This window comes from Hyperolius riggenbachi, chromosome 11 (assembly GCF_040937935.1).
Source record: "Hyperolius riggenbachi isolate aHypRig1 chromosome 11, aHypRig1.pri, whole genome shotgun sequence".
NCBI classification, from domain to species: domain Eukaryota; kingdom Metazoa; phylum Chordata; class Amphibia; order Anura; family Hyperoliidae; genus Hyperolius; species Hyperolius riggenbachi.
The window spans coordinates 212,592,038-212,613,236 of record NC_090656.1 but is presented as its reverse complement, the minus strand read 5'-3'; the positions used below and the strand labels follow the sequence as shown (position 1 = coordinate 212,613,236).

General features: G+C 45.0%; 1 protein-coding gene across 10 annotated transcripts in view; it reads right to left on the bottom strand.

Moving 5' to 3' along the window:
- The window catches only part of MICAL2 (microtubule associated monooxygenase, calponin and LIM domain containing 2), a 367,727-nt gene that overhangs the window by 12,035 nt on the left and 334,493 nt on the right, over positions 1 to 21,199 (bottom strand). For 9 of the 10 annotated variants that reach the window (XM_068261193.1, XM_068261192.1, XM_068261195.1 and 6 more), the window contains 3 exons: positions 16,667 to 16,759; positions 13,298 to 13,391; positions 392 to 491 (listed from right to left, as the gene is read on the bottom strand). In XM_068261193.1, coding sequence (XP_068117294.1) covers positions 392 to 491; positions 13,298 to 13,391; positions 16,667 to 16,759 — 287 coding nt within the window. The remainder of the gene's footprint in view (positions 1 to 391; positions 492 to 13,297; positions 13,392 to 16,666; positions 16,760 to 21,199) is intronic. The other variant, XM_068261197.1, reaches the window with a different exon arrangement.

The following is a 21,199-nucleotide window of genomic DNA, read 5'->3' as shown; positions in this document are numbered from 1 at the left end:
TGACCGAGATTGAAAAGTGGCGTTTGTAGCCTTGGCTAAGATGAGAAGCGCAAAAAAAAAAAAAAAAATACATGACAAAAAGCCAGGGAATATTTATTTCTCTCCCGCGCCCCGGCATAACAACATATTATGGCGCCTGAAGGAGAGGAGCAAGGAAACAATCGCCGCCGTTTGCGCACGGCGGTGTTTGCGGCTATGCTAATGAGAAGATTGGATGCGAGGGGTAAAGCGCCAATTTATCCCGTAATAAGATCTGCATGCAGCGGGAAGACAATAGAGACCTGTGCATATCTCCAAAATTAATCGCTTGCCATATTTCCTGTCCCCGTCCCTATCGCCCCCCCAGCAAGGCTCCGGCAGGCGCGCTGATAGCGGCGGCGCTCCAACTTACACGGACAACAGCTCTGACTCGTAACGATTCAATTTATTTTTTTCTATGGCGAGTTGGAACCACTCGTGGAGGAGCTGAGCCTCGTCTCGGGTGCCGGCATCTGTTAGAGAGATGGATCACAAATAATGCTTGTTAGAAGATCAAGCAGCCCCCTGTAATACGCCGCATTACATTTATGGCAGAACAAGCGGCTCACCATGCACATGCATGAATTGCAGATATAGTCACTTATAGTGAGTGTGACACTGTCACCATGTACCATCAGCCACGAGGTGACACCCCAATACCCTAATCGCTGGTTAAAGAATTATCTGTCTGTCTGTTCTGTATATCTGTCTGATGATCTGTCTGTCTGTTCTGTCTATCTATTGTATATATCCATCCATCCATCTATCTACTGTCTATCTATCTATCCATCTACTGTCTGATCTATCTATCTATCTATCTATCTATCTATCTATCCATCCATCCATCCATCCATCCATCCATCCATCCATCTGGTCTCTCTATCTGGTCTATTTATATCTATCCATCCATCTATTATCCATCTGCCGGTATTTATCTATCTATCTATCTATCTATCTATCTATCTATCTATCTATCTATCGGATCTATCTATCTATCGATCTATCTGTCTATCGATCTGTCTGTCTATCTATCTATCTGTCTATCTATCTATCTGTCTATCTATCTATCTATCTATCTATCTATCTATCTATCTGTCTATCTGTCTATCTGTCTATCTATCTATTCTATCTGGTTATCTATCTATCTATTCTATCTGGTTATCTATCTATCTATTCTATCTGGTTATCTATCTATCTATTCTATCTGGTTATCTATCTATCTATCTATCTATCTATCTATCTATCTATCTATCTATCCATTTATAGTTTAGCCATTAATTTGGGGTGAGGCACCAACCTAGCTCCAAGAAAACTGTGTATTTTAATTTTTGGACAGAATGGAAAGGGATTTTTCTCATTTGATTCCCTTCAGATTCTATTTGTGCTGGAAACAGATTCCCTCAAAATGTCTGATCGATCAAATGTCCTATGTTTTTTTCAAACATAACTATCGAACTTCGATTGAGTGGGTCTTGATTTTTAATGGATTTCATTGGGTAAGTGTAAAGTCAGTGTTCATGTTGGGTTCGCATAATAGTAGAATTCAGATGAGCTACGACAGGTTAGTGTTAGAGTGAAAGTGAAATTAGGTTAGAGTTAGGTTTCTTGTGAAAGATAGGATTGAATCAGGTATTAAAGAAGAGACAATAATAGTGTTAACCTTCCGATAAGGGTTTGGGTTAGAGTTATTCTTCTAGTGAGGGAAGGGGTAAAGTTACGCTTCTAGCTAGAGGTTGATAAAGTTTAGTGTCTGGTGAGCACTGGGATAGAGTTATGTCTAAACTCCTGGGTAGGAATTTGTTAGTTTTAGGTTTCTAGCAAGAATTGGGTTAAAATCACACTTCAGACAAGGATTGGTTAGAGTTAGGCTTCTGGAGAAGTTTGGTTAGAGTTAGGATCCAAGTGAGGGTTAGGTTAGAGTTAGGCTTCTGGAAAGGTTTGCTTAGAGTTGGGTTTCTGGAATGGTTTGGTTAGAGATGGGCTCCTAGTAGTTAAAGTTGGGATTCTGGTGAGGGTTTGGTAGCAGTTAGGCTTCTGGAGAGGTTTGGTTAGAGTTGGGCTTCTGCAGAAGTGTGGTTAGATTTTGGCTTCTGGAGAGTTTGGTTAGAGTTGGGCTTCTGGTGAGGATTTGGTTGAGTGGGCTGATTGCTTTTAGAGAGGCCTGGGTTAGAGTTATCTTTTGAGGAGGCATAGATTGTTGTTAGGCTTCTAGTATAATTAATGTTAGAATTCCTGTGAGGGTTGGTACTGGATGAGGGTTACATTACAGATAGGCTTCAAGTAAAGGTTCACTTATTTTGAGGCTTTATTGGTGATGATTATACAATTTGCTGTCACCAGGGTTTGTTCTTGGATCCCAAATGGTCATTCCAAGATCCATAGAGAAATCCCATGACCAAAAATGGTGATAGACAAAACAACATATCAGGAGACCCACCCCACTGATATCCATCAAAAACTGAAATATCAGAAAAGGTGCCCTCCTGGCAACAGGCAACCCTCCGTAGATGGAGAACGGCAGGTTCCTTTGTTTTAGCCATGAGAACGCTGGCATCTGTAGTCTTCCTGCCATCGCCAGCTCGGAGGCCATTCCTGGGCTCTCATCTAGCTCAGATCCTTTCAGAAAAGCTTGTTCTCTCTTTAGGATTTGAGGGCGTTTTGTCTCACCCACGTCTGTTCTCCAGCTAATTCGCCTCGCTGTTTAATGGATAGTGCTCACAACAAAGGGGCCTTTCATTGCGGCCTGGCGTAATTATTAAGAGAGGCGCTGCGTAAATGTCAGGGAGGAGGACTTGTCTTCTGTCTCTCATTTCGTTATTCTCCACTCTGATCATTTTCTAATTATCCCACCATCACCTACAGAGCAATCTGAGATGGATCAGGCGGCCCTGATCTAATAAGCGTCAGACAATGAACGAGCCATGAGCCACATATTACATAGCGGTCTGTAGACGATGCTTAACCCTTCTTATGGGTGACAGCAAGAGGAAAACTAAAAGCAGAACTAGTCTAGTCTAACATTAGGCACCATCATTTGGAAGCCCCTATAGACCATAATAAGAATTACGGCTATAGCAGTAGCTATAGCAGTAGCTATATCAACGTACATGAATTACATGTCCCCCCTCGAGTTGAGACAACATGGCCCAGAGTTTCAGCGGGAGCAGGGTGAGCTTTCTCTCGGCTTCACTCTGTGCTCAATTTTGCTTACAGCCATTTTAAATGTACGAACCGGGACTAAGATACTAAGGCCAGAAAGCTCCACAGGGGTCTTAGGGACAGAAAGTGATGTAAAATCTCTCCAATGGAGACACAGCAAGTCTGTGTACGCAGGTGCGTAAACACGCAGTTCTTTGCATAGGTTACGTACCTGCGTACATGCGTGTGGCCGTGCATGCGCACAACAAACACAACTGTTCTAACGCCCGTTAATAGAACAGGCTTAAAGAGGGACTGTAGTGAAAAAACACATAATGAATAAACTTGCTTATTTTTTACAATAATCATGTATAGATTTTTTAATCAGTGTTTGCCCATTGTAAAATTCTTTCCTCTCCCCAATTTAAATTCTGATATGTAGGTGACATCATTAGTTCTGCCCAGTGATTTCAGCGGAATGATTGCTACTGAGAGTTCTATGCACAGGGGGAGACACTGCTTGTTTGGCAGTTGGAGACAGCCATTATTTCCCACAATGCAACAAGGTTCACAGACAGCAAACTGTCAGGACCTTGGTCATGACATCACGCTGTGGGAGGGGTTTCTCCACAATATCAGCCACACAGACCCCCTGATGATCTATTCTAGAAAAAATAAAGATTTCTCATGGTAAAGGGGGGCTGTCAGCTACTGAGTGGGATGAAGTTCAATCCTTGGTTTAAGTTTAATCACACTAAAACTGTAACCCTTGCTAGTTGTGGTCAGAGTTACACTTTACCAAAGCCTCTGTCTGGTATTAGGGATTGGTGGGGAGGAGGTGGCTTCTCCACTGCCAAAATTCCCTTTTAAAAGGCTAAAGTGCGCTGTTTAAGACTGAGCATTCCAGCTCACCATGGGTTACATCTCTCGCTAATAAATATAAACACTCCTTTATTGGGGATAACATGGCTCCTCTGTCTGGCTGCAGAGACGCATTGCACAATTAGCCCCTAGATCTGCATCTCGCCATCAGAGACAGAACAGGCGAGACTTAATGGTGAAAATGACATTATTGTAATGCATATTGGGGAGAGACAGTCCATAAGGCACATCATTAGAGGGGAGGACGGGGGATGGGAGAATCTATGTGAAGCCTTTACAGGGATTGTATAGCTTGTTTTCAGCGGAGCCTCATTTCCTACCGTTGTTGTAGAGGTTACCTAAGAGCGCCCTTTGAAAATAATTTGACACCTACATAAGCACAGACACAGGAGCTCTATGCAGAGAGTAATGTCCCAGGCAAACTATCCAATCAGTTTCTTTCCTTAACCGCTTCAGGACTTTGCGCAGTTAAATCTACACCGTGTGTATGAATGTTTAACCCTGACAATGTGTAGATTCAACTACATCTCACCATCATTGCACGCTAACCCAGCTGTCATTAGATGGCTGAGTACTATGTAAGGATCAGGAACCAGTTTCATTGGCTGGTAATATGCTGCTGGACAGTTCAGCTTTTCATGGGTCAAATGTGCTTATCACTGTAGTACAGCTTGCTTCCTCTCCTCTCTGGATTCAGCTACTGGTGGACAGGTCAATCAGGCGTGACCATGTGACACCTTTCCTAGCATCCCTGAAGGAACCATGTGACTACATAAGTAGGTGTGACTTTGTAGTTCACTGTAACTGTAACATGACCATCTGCTAAGTGGAAGCTACTCAGGCTCAACAATCAACATGTATACAGGTAGTCCCCGACTTACGAACGCCCGACTTACGAGCGACCCGCCGATATGAACGGAATGGATTCTCTGTTTCCATGGGAACAAGTCAAAAAAAATTTTTTTCAAATTGGACTTGTAGTTTTTGAGAAAATCGATAAAAAAAATGGCTTTTAAGTTTGTATAAACAGGTACAAAGGGCAAAAGTGACACAAAGGGGGACACTGAAGGCACAGGGGGGCACAGAGGAGGTACAGGGGACAGAGATGGCACAATGTTCTGACTTAAGAACAGATTCAGGTTAAGAACGAACCTACATTCCCTATCTCGTTCGTTAACCGGGGACTACCTGTAGTTTGAGAATCTGTTTGTTTGATTTTGGGTTTAGTCTAGCTTTAAAGCAAACCTAGTAGTAGCAAAGACCAGAGTCTCATATTGTTTCCAGTACAGGAAGAGTTAAAAAACTTCACTTGTTATCTCTGCAAAAGAGCTTCTCTGAGCTATTCAACCCAAAGGGTCAAATACAGTCCTGTTTTCTGAAGCACCGAAACAGTGACAGACAGCTTGAGAGAAGGTTTTTCTGCAGGGAAGTTCAAAGGGGTATTATTTCTGTTTTGTTTTATAGTTTAAAAGACAGAGTGTGGTTTTAAACCTGCAACTGTGACAGGATGATGCAGTATTATTTAAAAAAAACAAAAAAAAAACCTATATAACTGAAAATAAAAGTATGAGACTCTTTTCTTTGCTACTAATGTTCTATTCATTATCTGTACTACACATACAATTCATTATATCATAAGTTGTTTTTTTTGCCACAGGTTTGCTTTAAAATGGAATTAAAATCAATAATATAAGTATACTGCCTTAAAGAGAATCCGAGGTGGGGTTCTGACAATGAAATCCGCATACAGAGGCTGGGTCTGCCTATACAGCCCAGCCTCTGTTGCTATCCAGATCCCCTCTAAGCCCCCCCTGCACTCTGCGATCACCCATAAATCACAGCTGCGCTGCGCGGGCTGTGTTTACCTCTGTACTGTCAGTCTCGGCTCTCCCCCCGCCTCCTGCATAGCTCCGGTCCCCGCCTGCGTCCCTTCCCTCCCCGCTGATTGGAGGGAAGGGATGCGGGCGGGGACCGGAGCTATGCAGGAGGCGGGGGGGAGAGCCGAGACTGACAATACAGAGGTAAACACAGCCCGCGCAGCGCGGCTGTGATTTATGGGTGATCGCAAAGTGCAGGGGGGGCTTAGGGGGGATCTGGATAGCAACAGAGACTGGGCTGTATAGGCAGACCCAGCCTCTATGCGGATTTCATTGTCAGAATCCCACCTCAGGTTCTCTTTAATAATCCTAATAATATTAATTAAAAATAATAAGCACTCAAGAGGTGCAGCCACTAAGGGTGCACTCAAGGGGCCAACCCGCAGTATTAGGGAGTCTTGCACAAGGACTTCTTACTGAATAGGTACTGTCTGACCCTAGCCAGGATTCAAACCCTGGTCTCCCATGTCAAAGGCAGAGCTCTTAACCAGTACGCTATCCAGCCACTCCTTGCTGACCAGGACGTTATTGTAAGTACACCTAAGTACACAAACACTTTAAAAACAAAATTGCCTCAACGTTTAAAAAAATCAGAATTTGTCACTAGGAAGTTGGCCTCCATGTTTTTCCTATGTTAGGATTCTTGTGATTTGTCTTGTTAGTCCAGACATTATACATAGTAAATGCTGACCTGTCTGTACAGGCAATGGGGCAGAGATTAATGACCCCTTTATGAAGTCAGAAGGTCACTACGAATTTGGATAATTGGGTTACCCTCATCAATGGCTATTGACATAATAAGCAGCTCAGCAGTTAACAGTCACCTTAATTGAATTATTTGCTGATTGCCCCTCATAACGATGCCCCAGAGTGTCGTCTCCGTTAAATAGCTGCGGGTATTATAGCGCCAGGACAAAACCGCGGCTGCGTCAGACGTTTACGTGAGCCACTCAACAGGGAATGTACGGTAAGTAGCCCAACATGTTATAGCGGATAACTAAAGCTATGTACCCACGGGCAGATGGATCGGGGATTTACGCCGACGAACGATCGTTCCCCAATCCATCTGGCTAAATCTGCAAGCTTTATTTGCGTCATTGGAAACAAGCAAACTGCTGCAAAAGTCCATGGATTATCATAATGATCCTCCACAGTATTATTCAATATGGCGATATTGCGAAAAAAAATAATTTGCCATGAAAAAAATAATTTGCATTTTTGGGTATGGGCTTTAAGATAAACAGCAAAACACCCCGCTATAAACACGCAGCTGTGAACTATTTTACCTGGCATACGTTCAGTACTGTGTCCTGTTTGGTCACACGCCCCTGGCACACTGTATACCTAGAGGGTGAAACCATTATTTAGTTCCTTCAGCTTAGTGACTAGTGGCCTACGGAGTCACCAACCATGGGTTATACTGGTTTTGTGATTGATTTCCCTACCAATTCACCTTGTTTCCCCCCCCCCTCCTCACCCCCTAAAGGCCTGCAGTGTGGTCCGGTGTAGCCTGGGATGCTGGTGCGAGTCTGGGACCTGGAGGTTTTTCTGCCTTGCCTCTGCCTGGCTCCATTGTCTGTGCAGGTACAGGCCTTGTGGAGTCCACGGCTGCAGGAGGTCAGAGGCTCCACTGAGGTAGGAAGACACCGGGCCAATCAGGACACCTTTGGACTTGCTGGATGCTGGCTACATCCATCCATCACCTGTTGCTGATCTACCACAGCAGAGGCAACTTTGGTTCAGCCCCTTCATGATGCCAGCCGTAAATCCGGAAGTAAGGGCTGCCGCGGCCAGATGCTTCTGTGACGGCCAGATTGTCTTGACTAGCCCTGCTGAATGCGGCCCTGGAGTTGGGACCCACCACAGAAATGAACACTACTGCCCCTTTTGAATTGGAACACCTTGGCCAGCAATCAGGGTCCTCGGCAGCGTGACCACATGGTCATAGGTTGGCTGCACGGCACTTGCAAACTGAAGATAAAGTGTAGAGGAAGCTGAATCACCATGATTGGGGAGAAGGTGACGTACAATGTTGTCTGTTGGACCGGAGACCCCTAGCTCACGGCCCGCCCCCCTCCCCAATAATGGAGGCTGGCAGATCTCTGCGGGGGATCCCAAGCCATGAAGAAGACAGTAAAGGTGCGAACACAAGCACAAAGACTGTCACACTTAATGGTCGTGCATTAAAACCCTAGAGTTTTACAAACATGTTGCTCTACTATAGCCATCCAGCATGGACTGTTGAATGGAGAGGACAAACTATAGAGCGGCGTACGACAGTATACAGCTTCCTACACTGAAACATTCAGCTTTTCCATCTGTGTTGTTTAGAAATCTGGCTGACATGTAATGCAACCGAATGGCAGTGTTTGTAAGTGTCTGCAATCACTCACATCTAGTGGGCAGGAGCCAGCAACTCAGATGATCAGACACAAGACTAGCGGCACTGCACCACAAGTGCTGACAGCTTGCAGCTGCCAATCAGATCTACAGGAGAAGATGGACAGGAAGTTGTTTGCCCTCAACTGCCCTGGTGAACACAGCCTTACAGCAAACATACACACGTCATACTTACCTCCCTTGTAGTCTTCTATTAATCTCTTTCTTCTCTCCCGCGTCCTGTTCGTCCACTGTGATCAATAGTATTCCCCGTCCTCCATTTTAAAAATGGCCATTACCCCATAACAGTTTCCTGGTCTGCACACTGTTAAACTGTAATATTGCCCACTTGAGCCATAGGGAAACATGGACATTACCCTCCTCATCAGTTGTCCTTTCAGTTATAACTGACAGCAACTGATATAGAACTGACAGCAACTGCTTCAGTTCTGACAAAATCTTGTCAGATCAACAAGGAATCGTAAGAAGAAAATGGTGAGCTTCTGAGAGGAACTGATGGCGAGGTAAGTATGTAATATTAATTTGTAAGTACAGCATGTGTTTATTTTAAATAATTTTACTTTCAACACAAACTTCACCTTACCGGCATTTGTTTTGATTTATTCAATGAAACTTATATAGTTTTTACTGGCTTCCCCATCATCTGGGCATGAGCAACAACTGATTATGACCAGTGCTGCAAATATCGGGGATCAGGAGGGAGAAGAGTAGGATTGTGTTAGGATTTTAGCTGGTGTTAGGGTTAGATGTTAGATGGGCTTAGATTAATTGTTTACAGTTAGGTGATCATTTTTTGACTCTCATAGTTTAGGAGATATTAGTATCTGGGGTAATTTAAATGCTAAAACCCCAGTTCAGGCACAGTTGTCTTATAAGAAATGAACAGAACATCATTTTATAAGCATACATTAAAAAAAGTTTTGTCAAAAAAGAAACCTCTTTCATCAGGTCATAGTTGCTCAGCAACTGACAGCTTCCGGTTCACACCCAGTCAGCCTGAAACACGCCCCCTTTTGTCACATAAGCCTGAAGGGGCAGGGGGAGGTTGGCTCAGTCAGCTAAAGCCACACCTCCCAACTGACTGAAAGCCTATCATGGCCTCAGGCTAATTAGGAGGAGGGGAAAGGCAGTGAGCAAGCCGCTGCAGGTGGCTGAGGTGGAAACGAGGAGCTATGAATTGGTGCAAGAGGTCCTTTTTTATTTTAAAAAAACTCCACTTTTTTTTTTTTTTTTTACAAAACTTTATTTGAAAAAAAAATCCTCTAAAACCGTATTCTAATAAAATTATATAGACACTGTGTCTGAACGGGGGTTTTAAAGATAGGATTACGCTTAAGCATATCTTCAGAGATAATGTTAGAGGGTGAGGGTGGTGTTAATGGTGAGGTAAAGGTCTAGTTAGAAGTTTAGTGTTAGGCAAAAGAAAGGAAAGAGTTTAGGGTAAGGCAAAGATTTAGGTAGAAGGTTAGTGTTGGCGTAGCAGTCGGGTTAGGGTAGGCAGAGTAGTACATTTTTGGTTGAAATCTGAACCTTGACAATTCATACTCAAACAATCTTTAGACCCCCTAGTTTGTGTTTAATGCTCAGATGAGACCAGTTCTAGAAACATAATCGTTTTTGAAAGCAGCCTTTCATAATCAAATATAAATCCCTATGGTCCTGTCTATCTCGCTCCCTTTGGTTTATCCCTCCATCTAAATTAAAGGAGGACTCTGTGAAGATTCATAGAATTGGGCATTCAACTAGAATACAAGAAACAAAACTTGTAACCTTGGTAATTTTATAGTTTTGACAATTTTTGCTTCTTCAGACATCAACAGCAGAAGTTTTGAACACTCTCGTTAGCAGGCTGGATAAAGACCATATAATTGATGAGCTGTGCTAGGGTGATACAATTTATACATGTGAAGCATACTGTGAAATAGACCAGAATAGTCTTCTCATAACTAATAGAAAATACTCTGCTTGTACGATACTAGAAAATGCGTAAGGAGTCTGAGGAAGGCCCTTGTGTATACAGTATTAGCCAGGATGGTGGTTCTTGTCTGATTGATTCATGCCTGAAGAAAACCGATATTACCATTAACCTTTGCCCCCATTACTAGGCCCCTACCCTATACAGGGGCATCAGAAGAGCTCCATACCCAACAGCAGTAGGCAGATTGCTTTGCTGGTGGATGATCTACTGCTCCTCATGCGTGTAGGGCAGCCATTCTCAACCGGGGTTCCGCGGAACCCTGGGGTTCCGCGAGAACCCTCCAGGGGTTCCGTGTCAATTTGACACTTCCGCGGGACATTATAGTCCCGCTTCTCCATAGGTTTGCAGCAGCAGAGCAGAAGGATTCCTTCATGCTGCTGCGAGTGATGCGGCGGATGGATCTATAAAGCAGCCGCATCACCCGAAGCCAGCTCTATAGTTCCGGCACGCGCGGGAGTTGTAACAGGATCCCAGCTTCAAGGAAGGAGGAAAGGACTTCAGATGGTAAGTATGGGTTTTTTTTTTCCCTGCACTCCCTGACACCAATGACAGCAGCCAGCGAAAGGGGGCAGAAAGCAGCACACAAAAGGGCAAAGCAGACACAGAATCGGGGGACAAAGCAGCCACAGAGAGGGGGGGAAAGCAGCAGCCATAGAAAGGGGAGACAGCAGCGAACACACGCATAAAGCAGCCACATAAAGGGGGGACAGCAGCACACAAACAGACAAAGTAGCCACAGAAAGGGGGGACAAAGCAGCCAGAGAAAGGGGGCAGAAAGCAGCACACAAACGGGCAAAGCAGCCATAGAAAGGGGAGACAGCAGTGAACAAACGCATAAAGCAGCCACAGAAAGGGGGGGCAGCAACATAGAAAGGGGGGGTAGCAGCACACAAACAGACAAAGCAGCCACAGAAAGGGGGGACAAAGCAGCCACAGAAAAGTGGGACAAAGCAGCCACAGAAAGGGGGGACAGCAGCACACAAACAGACAAAGCAGCCACAGAGAGGGGGGACAAAACAGCCATAGAAAGGGGAGACAGCAGTGAACAAACGCATAAAGTAGCCACAGAAAGGGGGGGCAGCAGCATAGAAAGGGGGGGCAGCAGCACACAAATAGACAAAGCAGCCACAGAAAGGGGGGACAAAGCAGCCACAGAAAAGTGGGACAAAGCAGCCACAGAAAGGGGGGACAGCAGCACACAAACAGACAAAGCAACCACAGAAAGGGGGGACAACGCAGCACACAAACAGACAAAGCAGCCACAGAGAGGGGGGACAAAACAGCCACAGAAAGGGGGGACAAAGCAGCCACAGAAAAGTGGGACAAAGCAGCCACAGAAAGGGGGGACAGCAGCACACAAACAGACAAAGCAGCCACAGAAAGGGGGGGACAAAGCAGCCACAGAAAGGGGGGACAAAGCAGCCACAGAGAGGGGGGACAAAGCAGACACAGAAAGGGGGGACAAAGCAGCCACAGAAAAGTGGGACATAGTAGCCAAACAAACTGGGGGGACATAGCAGCCACACTTGTTAATAAGGGCACATGGGAGCCATAATTTCTAACAAGTGGGACAAAAGGGGCCATACCTGTTAAGGGGGACAAAGCGGGAAACGCTAAATAAAGAGGGCACAGGTGCCATACTATAGAGGGGAAATGGGTTAAATTTTAATATAAGGTAAAATATATATATATATATATATATATATATATATATATATATATATATATGCGCGCGAGCGCGCGTCAGGGGTTCCCCAAGATTTGAAAATTTTCCGAGGGGTTCCTCGGGTCAAAAAAGGTTGAGAAAGGCTGGTGTAGGGTCTCTCCTCTCTCATTACTCGTACCTATGACTGGGAGGTGGGGCTGGTACAGCTCAGGAGGGTACCACTATGCTGCTTTTTTCTCTCAGTAAATAAAATTAAACAACTCCAAGCTCCAAATTCTTACTTTAACTAACAAAGACTCGGCTCTGTTGTGTGTTATCAGTGAGCACCTGCCTGAAGCAAGTCTTAAGTTAGTCCTTAAGCCAGGGATGCGATACAGCTTAAAAGCTGTCATGAATGCAATCATTTATGCACAGAGTTAAGCAAAATATTGGTTTTCGGCAGTAAAACCCTAAACAAAATACATAAAGCAGGCATCAAAGGCACTAAAGAAATTTAGGACCAAAGTCTTTAAAATAACAGATAGCGCTGTTTGTCACGATCTCCCACAGTGTATAATAAGTGAGAGATAATAAGATTAACTTTAACGATTAAAAACACTAGCGGTAAAGTTTTGATACATCCCTGGCGGTTTCATGTTAAGCCCGGTTCACAATGACGCTTGCCGGGCGGTAAATGACGGCCCTGGCACTTGTTGTTAAGAGCTGCCAATTCAAGAGAATGGGCAGTGCCAATACCATCCTTTCCCGCTGTCGTTCACGCAAATGCCTCATTTTTATCTGTACTTTTCCTGTTGTTTGAGCCGGTCCTGGAAGCAGCGTGTTGCTTTCATGGTCGTTTACCACCACGCTTCCATGTCCCCCCCACGGGGTGAAAAACGCAGATCACTGCCGAGAGCTGTCAAATGCTTTTGACCGAGACGTCCGGAGAGTGTCTGTGTGACCCAAGCCTAAGTTACATCAATTACTGGAAAAAAAAAAATGGGCACTATACTACTCTGCCTAATTTGCCCAAAACAGTCTGCAAAATATAAGCGGATTATTTTCGCCTTTCTCTTTGACCTTTGATGAAAATTAGTTTGTAAATGACCCAAAACTCCTTTGAAAATTGGGGGTCTCTTCGGGACTGATATCTACTGTAAAAAAAAGACAAACAAACAGTAATTTCAACCTTATAAACAGACTTTAAATGACTATAAATCTTTGTTTTCCTTCTTGACTGAGGCCAGCTTCTCCAGTCACCTGTTTATTGTATCAAACAAACAAAGCTTTATCGCACACACTTCCACGACGCTCTGCTATAGTCCTTTGTTCTTGGCGTTGTATAAAGTGCGTCCTTACCTGCTTCTCCGCGAAGGGCCTTCTCAAGCCTGACACCCTGGATCTCGAGAGCCCGCTGCTTCTCCTCCGTCTCTTGTAGCTGCCGCTGTATTGTCTAAGAACAGAATTGCCAGTTACAATGTGAGTCTTGTGACGATCCTGCCTGCTTCACACCTTTACTACATTGTGGCTCTTTCCTTGACCACCGCACAATGGACTGCCCTCAGCTATATCTGTTTACCGCAATCTTTATCCCTGGTTAGGAAAACAACTTCAATGGAGATTATGTTTACACTGCTGATTTTTTTTTTTATTCTAAGGACCCCTAGTCTAGTCATTTTCACTTTCAATATGGTTGTTGGGAAATAAAAAAAATCTCAAGTTGTAAAGGCAAAGGGAGTATAACAAGGTAACTGCACTGGATAGAAATGAACGCAATAGGGCATGTTTGCAATGGCTTATGGGTAGTTACAACACTCTGTACAACCATCCACTTCTTGTTGAAGTCAAGGTTAAACAAGCGCAGGAAAATATAGCACAAGAAGAAGAGCTGTTACCCCATAGAAACTGGTGTAATGGAGAACTACATGGAAGTCCGACAAAAGAATTGTGTGTATTCACCAAGGCCCTTATTCAAATCAGTTTTTCTCCTAGGAGACAATTTTTCTTTTTTTATGAAAATAACTTTTCAGCATTTATAAAAGTACCAAAAGTAGTACTGACAATACTACTGAGTGTTTTCTTGCTTGTTGGTGGCTTAACCACTTAAGTACCAGAGGTCTCTGCCCCCTTAAGGACCAGAGACCACTGGCACAAGAAACGGCGGAATAGCGACGAATACCGACGTATCTCCGCACATACCCGCCGCAATCACCGTCACTGCCGCACGTCGGGAACCCTAGCTGCCTACTCTGCTGTCTTTATGACAGCAGAGTTCCTGTGAGCAGGTCAGGAGCCGCTTTCATTGGCTCCTGGCCCTGCCTATCAATGTAAGCCAATGGGAGCCGCTTACGTTCATAGACAGGAGACAGTGGCGAGATCGTCAGGAGCGACGAGAACGCGCTGCGTCAGTGGAATGAAATTTATGCTCTGGCAGCCAGGTAGCCATCAAAACAGGGCATAGATTTCAATCACTAAGGTCCTTAAAGGAATACTGTAGGGGGGGGGGGGGGGGGGGGGGGGTCGGGGGAAAATGAGTTGAACTTGTCCGGGGGTTCTAATGGTCCCCCGCAGACATCCTGTGCCCGCGCAGCCACTCACTGATGCTCCGGCCCCGCCTCCGGTTCACTTCTGGAATTTCAGACTTTAAAGTCTGAAAACCACTGCCCCTGCATTCCTGTGTCCTCGATCCCGCTGATGTCACCAGGAGCGTACTACACAGGCCCAGTATTGTCTGTGCCTGCGCAGTATGCTCCTGGTGACATCAGCGGGATAGAGGACACGGCAATGCAGGCGCAGTGGTTTTCAGACTTTAAAGTCTGAAATTCCAGAAGTGACCTGGAGGCGGGGCCTGAGGATCGGGGAGTGGCTGCGCGGGCACAGGATGTTTGTGAGGGACCATTAGAAGCCCTGGATAAGTTCAACTCATTTTCCCCACGACCCCCCCTACAGTATTCCTTTAAGTAGTTAAAAGGCATTTTATTGATAAAGTGTGGAAATATCATAACATAGGAGAAAACTTTGGAGAAAAAGTGGATTGAATAAGGGCCAATGAGTATTCCACCAACACGACAGATATGTCAAAATAATCCAGTGTTCGGAAAGTATGGATCCACAATCACATAGGACATCTCCAAGCATCTCCTGAATTATAAAAGGCACCTTTGAGCATCCGAGTCATGCACCTGAAATGAGAATGTAGCTGATCCAGTCAGACTCCAGTCAGAAAGGCCTGACCTGTGTGCATGAGAATAGTCCATAGTGCTTGTAATCAGTGAAACAGACTATAGAGGAGGACTGCAGAAAAAAAACCCAGAGGATTTAAAAGAACCAAAGAAATCTTAAAAGATTCACTTTCACTTCTGATTTTCCACCATCCAGTGGTGGAATTAAAAGGGCAATACGTAGACACTGACATCTACTTCGGCAAGGCATGACCACATGCAACAGTTCCAATAGCGGAGACAATGCAAGCGCTGCCAACTGTACGTCTTCCACATCCCCCATCCAGCCCAGATCTGACGCCATGTGATCATCAGGACTTCGGCCCACTTAATAAGATATCCCGTGGTCCCAGGTTCACGTCTGGTGAGGAAGTTAAGGTTCAGACCTGGATTTGGAAGCAGCCAATATGCTTCCTCTCCTAAGGAATAAAGAACCTGGTGGATCAATGCAAGACGTCCACTGACCTGCAGGGGGACTATGTGGAGAAGTGATTGGACCTTTTGGTTCATGTGCTCACAGTAAAGGAGTATTTTGCCTTTACGCTATGATTCTACCAAAAAGAGATGAGGGCTAAACATAGGGCTTGACTCACTAAGACAAATAGCACACCTTATCAAAGTTAACACGCCTTATCAGAGTAGCATAGCACACTTATGTGTGTGTGTGTGGGGGGGGGGGGGGGGGGGGGGTTTAACCCATCTGATTCTTCTTTTTTGTATTCACTTTTGTATGCAAATTTTCGCATTCCTATTTTTCCATGCGTATCAATGAAGTTAATTTACATGAGTTTGTATGTGATTTTCTACATCCGTATGCAAATGTTTGCATTTTCATTGACTTGCACCGCATGCGTTTCGCATGTTCATTCCTAAGAAAAGCACGACGGCTGTTTTTTCTTCCTGCAGAAAATTTGGATGTGGAAATTCGCATTACATTCGCATTCGCATTACAATGCATGTCAAATGCGGTGCCATTGACTTGCATTAGACGTGTGATGATTTCTCTAAAAACGAAAAACGTGCACATCTCTCATGTATGAAGGGGGCCTAACTGATCCATTCTGGAATGAATTTCCCATTACCTGATCAATATTTTGGTATTTAGATTGGTGGGGAAAAAAAATCAGTCCTCCCTGACTGATCCCAACATGGGAACGATGGATCATCTGCTGGATCAGGACGGTACCAACTTGTGTATGGCCACAAGTTCCACTGATTTAGAGAGCAGAATAGTGAGTTCCACTGGCTCAGAGAGCAGAATAGTGGCTCAGAGAGCAGAATAGTGAGTTCCACTGATTTAGAGAGCAGAATAGTGAGTTCCACTGGCTCAGAGAGCAGAATAGTGAGTACCACTGGCTCAGAGAGCAGAATAGTGAGTACCACTGGCTCAGAGAGCAGAATAGTGAGTTCCACTGGCTCAGAGAGCAGAATAGTGAGTTCCACTGACTCAGAGAGCAGAATAGTGGGCTCTGCAATACACAAAACTCTGTACTCGCTCCAGTTTCACCTGAGCCTTGTGCAGTCTCTTCAGCTCTTCCTGCTTGGCTTTCAACCTGGCCGCCCTCTCCGTCCTCCTCTTCTGTTTGGAGGCCCGTGTATTCTAGGAGAATCAGAAGTAGATTGGTTAGTCTTCAGAGAGTTTTTTTTAACACTTTATAAAGGCCACTGGCCGAAACGTTCTGTGTTTTTGTATGGATTTATAATTGCAGCCATTGTGGCTTAAACCCAGGTGGAGACCCAGTCATCCTTTTCTTTCTATAGTCTTCAGAGAGTTAGCAGCAGGGATGCTCTCACAAGTAATAACGAGTGCTTAAGCACTTGAATTCATGATTTAAATGAGCTTTAATTAGCTCAGGTGTGCGGCAGGGAGTGAAGGGGTTATTTACCCATAAGTGCGCGTCCTCCCTGCGCTCCAAGTAGGTTGCACGCGTCCTATTAGTCGCATTGCAAGCCTCACCACGACGCAGTTCCTCCTTCCGGCTTGAACAAGGAAGTGCAAACAGTGAGGCTTGCAATGCGACCAAAAAGACGCGTGCGAGCTACTTGGAGCGCAGGGAGAACGCGCACTTATGGGTAAATAACCCCTTCCCTCCCTGCCGCACACCTATGCTAATTACAGCTACATCACAAATTCGAGTGCTTAAAGAGGATCTGTAACGTCAAAAGATCCCCTGGGGGGTACTCACCTCGGGTGGGGGAAGCCTCCGGATCCTAATGAGGCTTCCCTCGCCGTCCTTCGTCCCTCAGGGGTCTCGCTGCAGCCCTCCGAGAAAGAGGACGTCAATATTTACCTTCCTGGCTCCTGCGCAGGCGCTCTGACGGCTGTCGGCTCCGAACTACACGGAAATACCCGATCGCCGCCGGGTCTGCTCTACTGCGCAGGCGCAAGTTTCCGGCGCCTGCGCAGTAGAGCGGACCCGACTGAGATCGGGTATTTCCATGTAGTTCGGAGCCGAGAGCAGCCACAGCGCCCCCGCTGGAGCCAGCAAAGGTAAATATTGAACTGACAGTCGGGTCTGTCGCCGGCTGTTCGGTGGGCTGCAGCGAGACCCCCGTGGGACAGAGGACGGCGTGGGAAGCCTCCGGAGGCTTCCCCCACCCGAGGTGAGTACCCCCCAGGGGATCTTTTTGATGTTACAGAGTCTCTTTAAGCACTTGTTATTACTCGTGAGAGCATCCCTGGTTAGCAGCAAAAGTCAAAAACAGAGGTTTTCCTGCTCTGCTGGTTAATGCCAAGTTGTAAATAGTGGGAACAAGACACCTAAAAGAATCCTACTAGGTGTGCACAGAAGCAAAGGCTCAGGTCACTAAAACAAAAGTCTCATACAAACAGGGGCGGTTCTTCCACGGCAAGTGGTGGTGGTGGTCACCTTAGGGAAAGACCACAGAGCCAGCGGCGGGAACCCAGAAGCGCAATATGTCACTATTTTCTGAAATAAATGAGTCAACAACAGGAAATCTACTCACAAAGGTAGGTTGCAATAAGTGCAATAAGGGGCAACCAAGCACATGAGGCAGGTGGAGAGAATCCTCTCGTCTCCACTCAGGCAATCCAATATGGCCCGCATGGAATTTGGTCGCTCTCTTTAAAAATTGTAGATTAGATCCGCAGGAGGCTGCGCCACCGCAGACTAAAACATACAAACCACCCCCTCGAGACAACAAGCGGGAGGTTAAACTTAGCACAGTAAGGCTATGTTTCCACTGTAGCGTTACATTTTCACGTCCCAAAATTCTTATAAGATTTTTTCTGATCGGTGAAAACTCACCTGTAAATATGTAGGCGTTTTATGTGAATTTTCGTGCGCAAAAATTCGCATTAATCAAAAATAACTATCTGCCTTGTAACAGCTTAGTCATGACTGCTGACAATGCCATGCGTTGTCTATACAAAGCATTGTACGTGAATCGTATGCGATGTCCGAAAAAATGATGCTGGACCTCAGATTTTTTCACGCGAACGAAATGTTGAATGGAAACAGCCCCATTCACTACCATTAGTTGCCAAATCAATGCAAATTTTCTGAGGGAAAAATCTGACACAAAACGCTCAAGTGGAAACCTAGCCTAAGAGTGAAGAGGCGCACAGGATGAATAAAAATTTGTTAAAAACACAATAAAATGAGAAAATAGGAGGTGACCAATGACACTAACAAGGATTTAAAGAGTCACTGAAGCGAAAAAAATATATATGATATAATGAATTGGTTGTGTACTATGAATAATTACTAGAAGATTAGCAGCAAAGAAAATATTCTCATATTTTTATTTTCAGGTATATAGTGTTTTTTCTAACATTGCATCATTCTCTAATATTTGCAGATTACACAACACTCAGCATTCAAAATGATTCTTTCAGAGCAGTCTGTGAACTAATGACCTCTCCTCTGGCAGAGGAAAAGAAAACAGTTGAGATAATAAAAGTCAGATAACAGCCCTCTCCAGGACTTTGAAAGTAGTAGAGCTTAATGGCTTTTTTGCATAGAGATAACAACTGGAGTTTCTTAACTCTTCCTGTACTGGAAACAATTAGACTGATGTATCTGATCTTAATGTTTTATTTCTTAGCTGTACTACACATACAAATCATAATATTATAATTTTTTTTTTCGCTTCAGTGTCTCTTTAACAACAAAATTGTTTTTATTTGCACAGGCAAAGTGTTTTGTGAGTTTCACCCACTTCCTCAGGCCAGTAATGGTGCCACTTTAAACAAGCCAGATAGCCAGCGATGCCTCCCAAGAGGCGTTAAATCCTTGTTATTTTCTTATTTTATTGTGTTATTAACAAAGTTTCATTCATCCTGGGCTCCTCTTTACCATTCCTGTGCGGTTCATCCATGTAGAAACCTGAATCATGCGCTTCAGAGCGGCAACAATTAGAGGGAAGTCCTCACAATGGCCTCTATTCACTAAGCTTATCTCCTGACTTTAATAATGTTTCTGAGCAGGGGTGCTCATCCAATATTCGGGTATCCGAACTACCCAGGTAATCCGAACTTTTTCAGCTATCCGAACTCGGATTCCGGATAACTGTGCAAATCCGAATAGCGCTATCCGAGTTAACTCGGATATCTATCTGAAATCCAGAGTCCGGTCGGATATCCGAATCCAGATACTGTAACCATGGAGATGACGTCCATGACATCATTTAGCCAATCAGAGGGCTCCCAGCCTAAAGGTGCGTACACACATGCGACTATAGTCGTTTGTAACGATCGTTCCCCGATCTTTACCAACGACGATCGTTACAAAAAACGAACCACCGACTATTAAGTCTAACGACGAACGAGCCAAATCGCTACAAAAGAAAGTTCTGTCTCGGCGGATTTTAACCAACGACGATCGTTTGCAAAAGTAGTACATCGTTGGAAACGATCGTTTGTACCAGGCTGGACATGCGCATTTCACTTTTTCTCCAGGGAACTTTACAATTTTATGCGCAGGCGCATTAAGTGCTTTTACGTGGTGTAACGTTCGTTCTAACGATGTGATCGTTACACACTTTTTAGAACTAACTTTACTCCGGTCGTTCTTTCGTCAATTAAAAGATCGTTCGTCGTTAACAACGAACGATCGTTGTCGCATGTGTGTACGTAGCATAAGCCCTAGCAACCAATCACAGAAGGGAACCCTGGCCAGCCCCTCCTGGCATCATTGAGCCAATCAGAGGGCTCCCAGCCTAAGCCCTAGCACCCAATCACAGAAGGGAACACTGGCCAGCCCCCCCCCCCCCCCCCCCGTATATTAAGGAGGGGTGCTGTGATGAGAAATCTTGTCCTTGCTTGTGATTGCTCACTGAGAGACATGCTCCAGTGCTTCTGGCCTAGCAAGTGCTGTATACAGTGATAGACCTAAAGCTTTTCAGTGATTAACACCTTCACTACACTATTGTTTATTAGTTAGCTAGCTTGATTTCATTCAGTGACAGTCAGAGTCTGTGCTGCAGCAGCTGCTAGTTAGGTCCTGTGTCTGTGTGTACTGTGCACAGACCAGGCCTGCTGCTGGCCTGCTATTAGCCACAGTATAGGTTAGGGAATAGGATTACTGTGTTATTGTGTAGTTAGTACTGCAGTGCTAATTAATTGTTAGAGTAGTACTACTGTGTTAGCTTACTACAGATTACTACAGTGCTGCTGTGCTGAGCAGTGTCAGTGTGACAGTTAGACAGTTAGTGTGCACTGTCTTCTACTCTGCTGTCTGTCACTCCGCGCTGATTTGCTTTAAAGTCCAACCCCGATTTTAATAAAGTACAAGTACCCCACATCATCTGGCTGAAGCAAGCTGGCGCTGGCAGCGGTCAGACTCAGAGCACCAGAACCCCCTCTGCCACTCCTGCCGACACTGAGGCCTGTTCAGCCAGCCAGTCCTCAGTGGCCTCCTCTGCTCCCTCCACCGCTTCCCGTGCAAGGAAAAAACGCCGCCAGACCCTGTTGGGCAAGTCTTTCCCTGTTGTTGGCAAGAGGGGACATGAAGTGGCTAGGAATCACTATGCCTGCCTTACCACCCTTTACCAGCACCATCACAACCTCCTGGCTCCT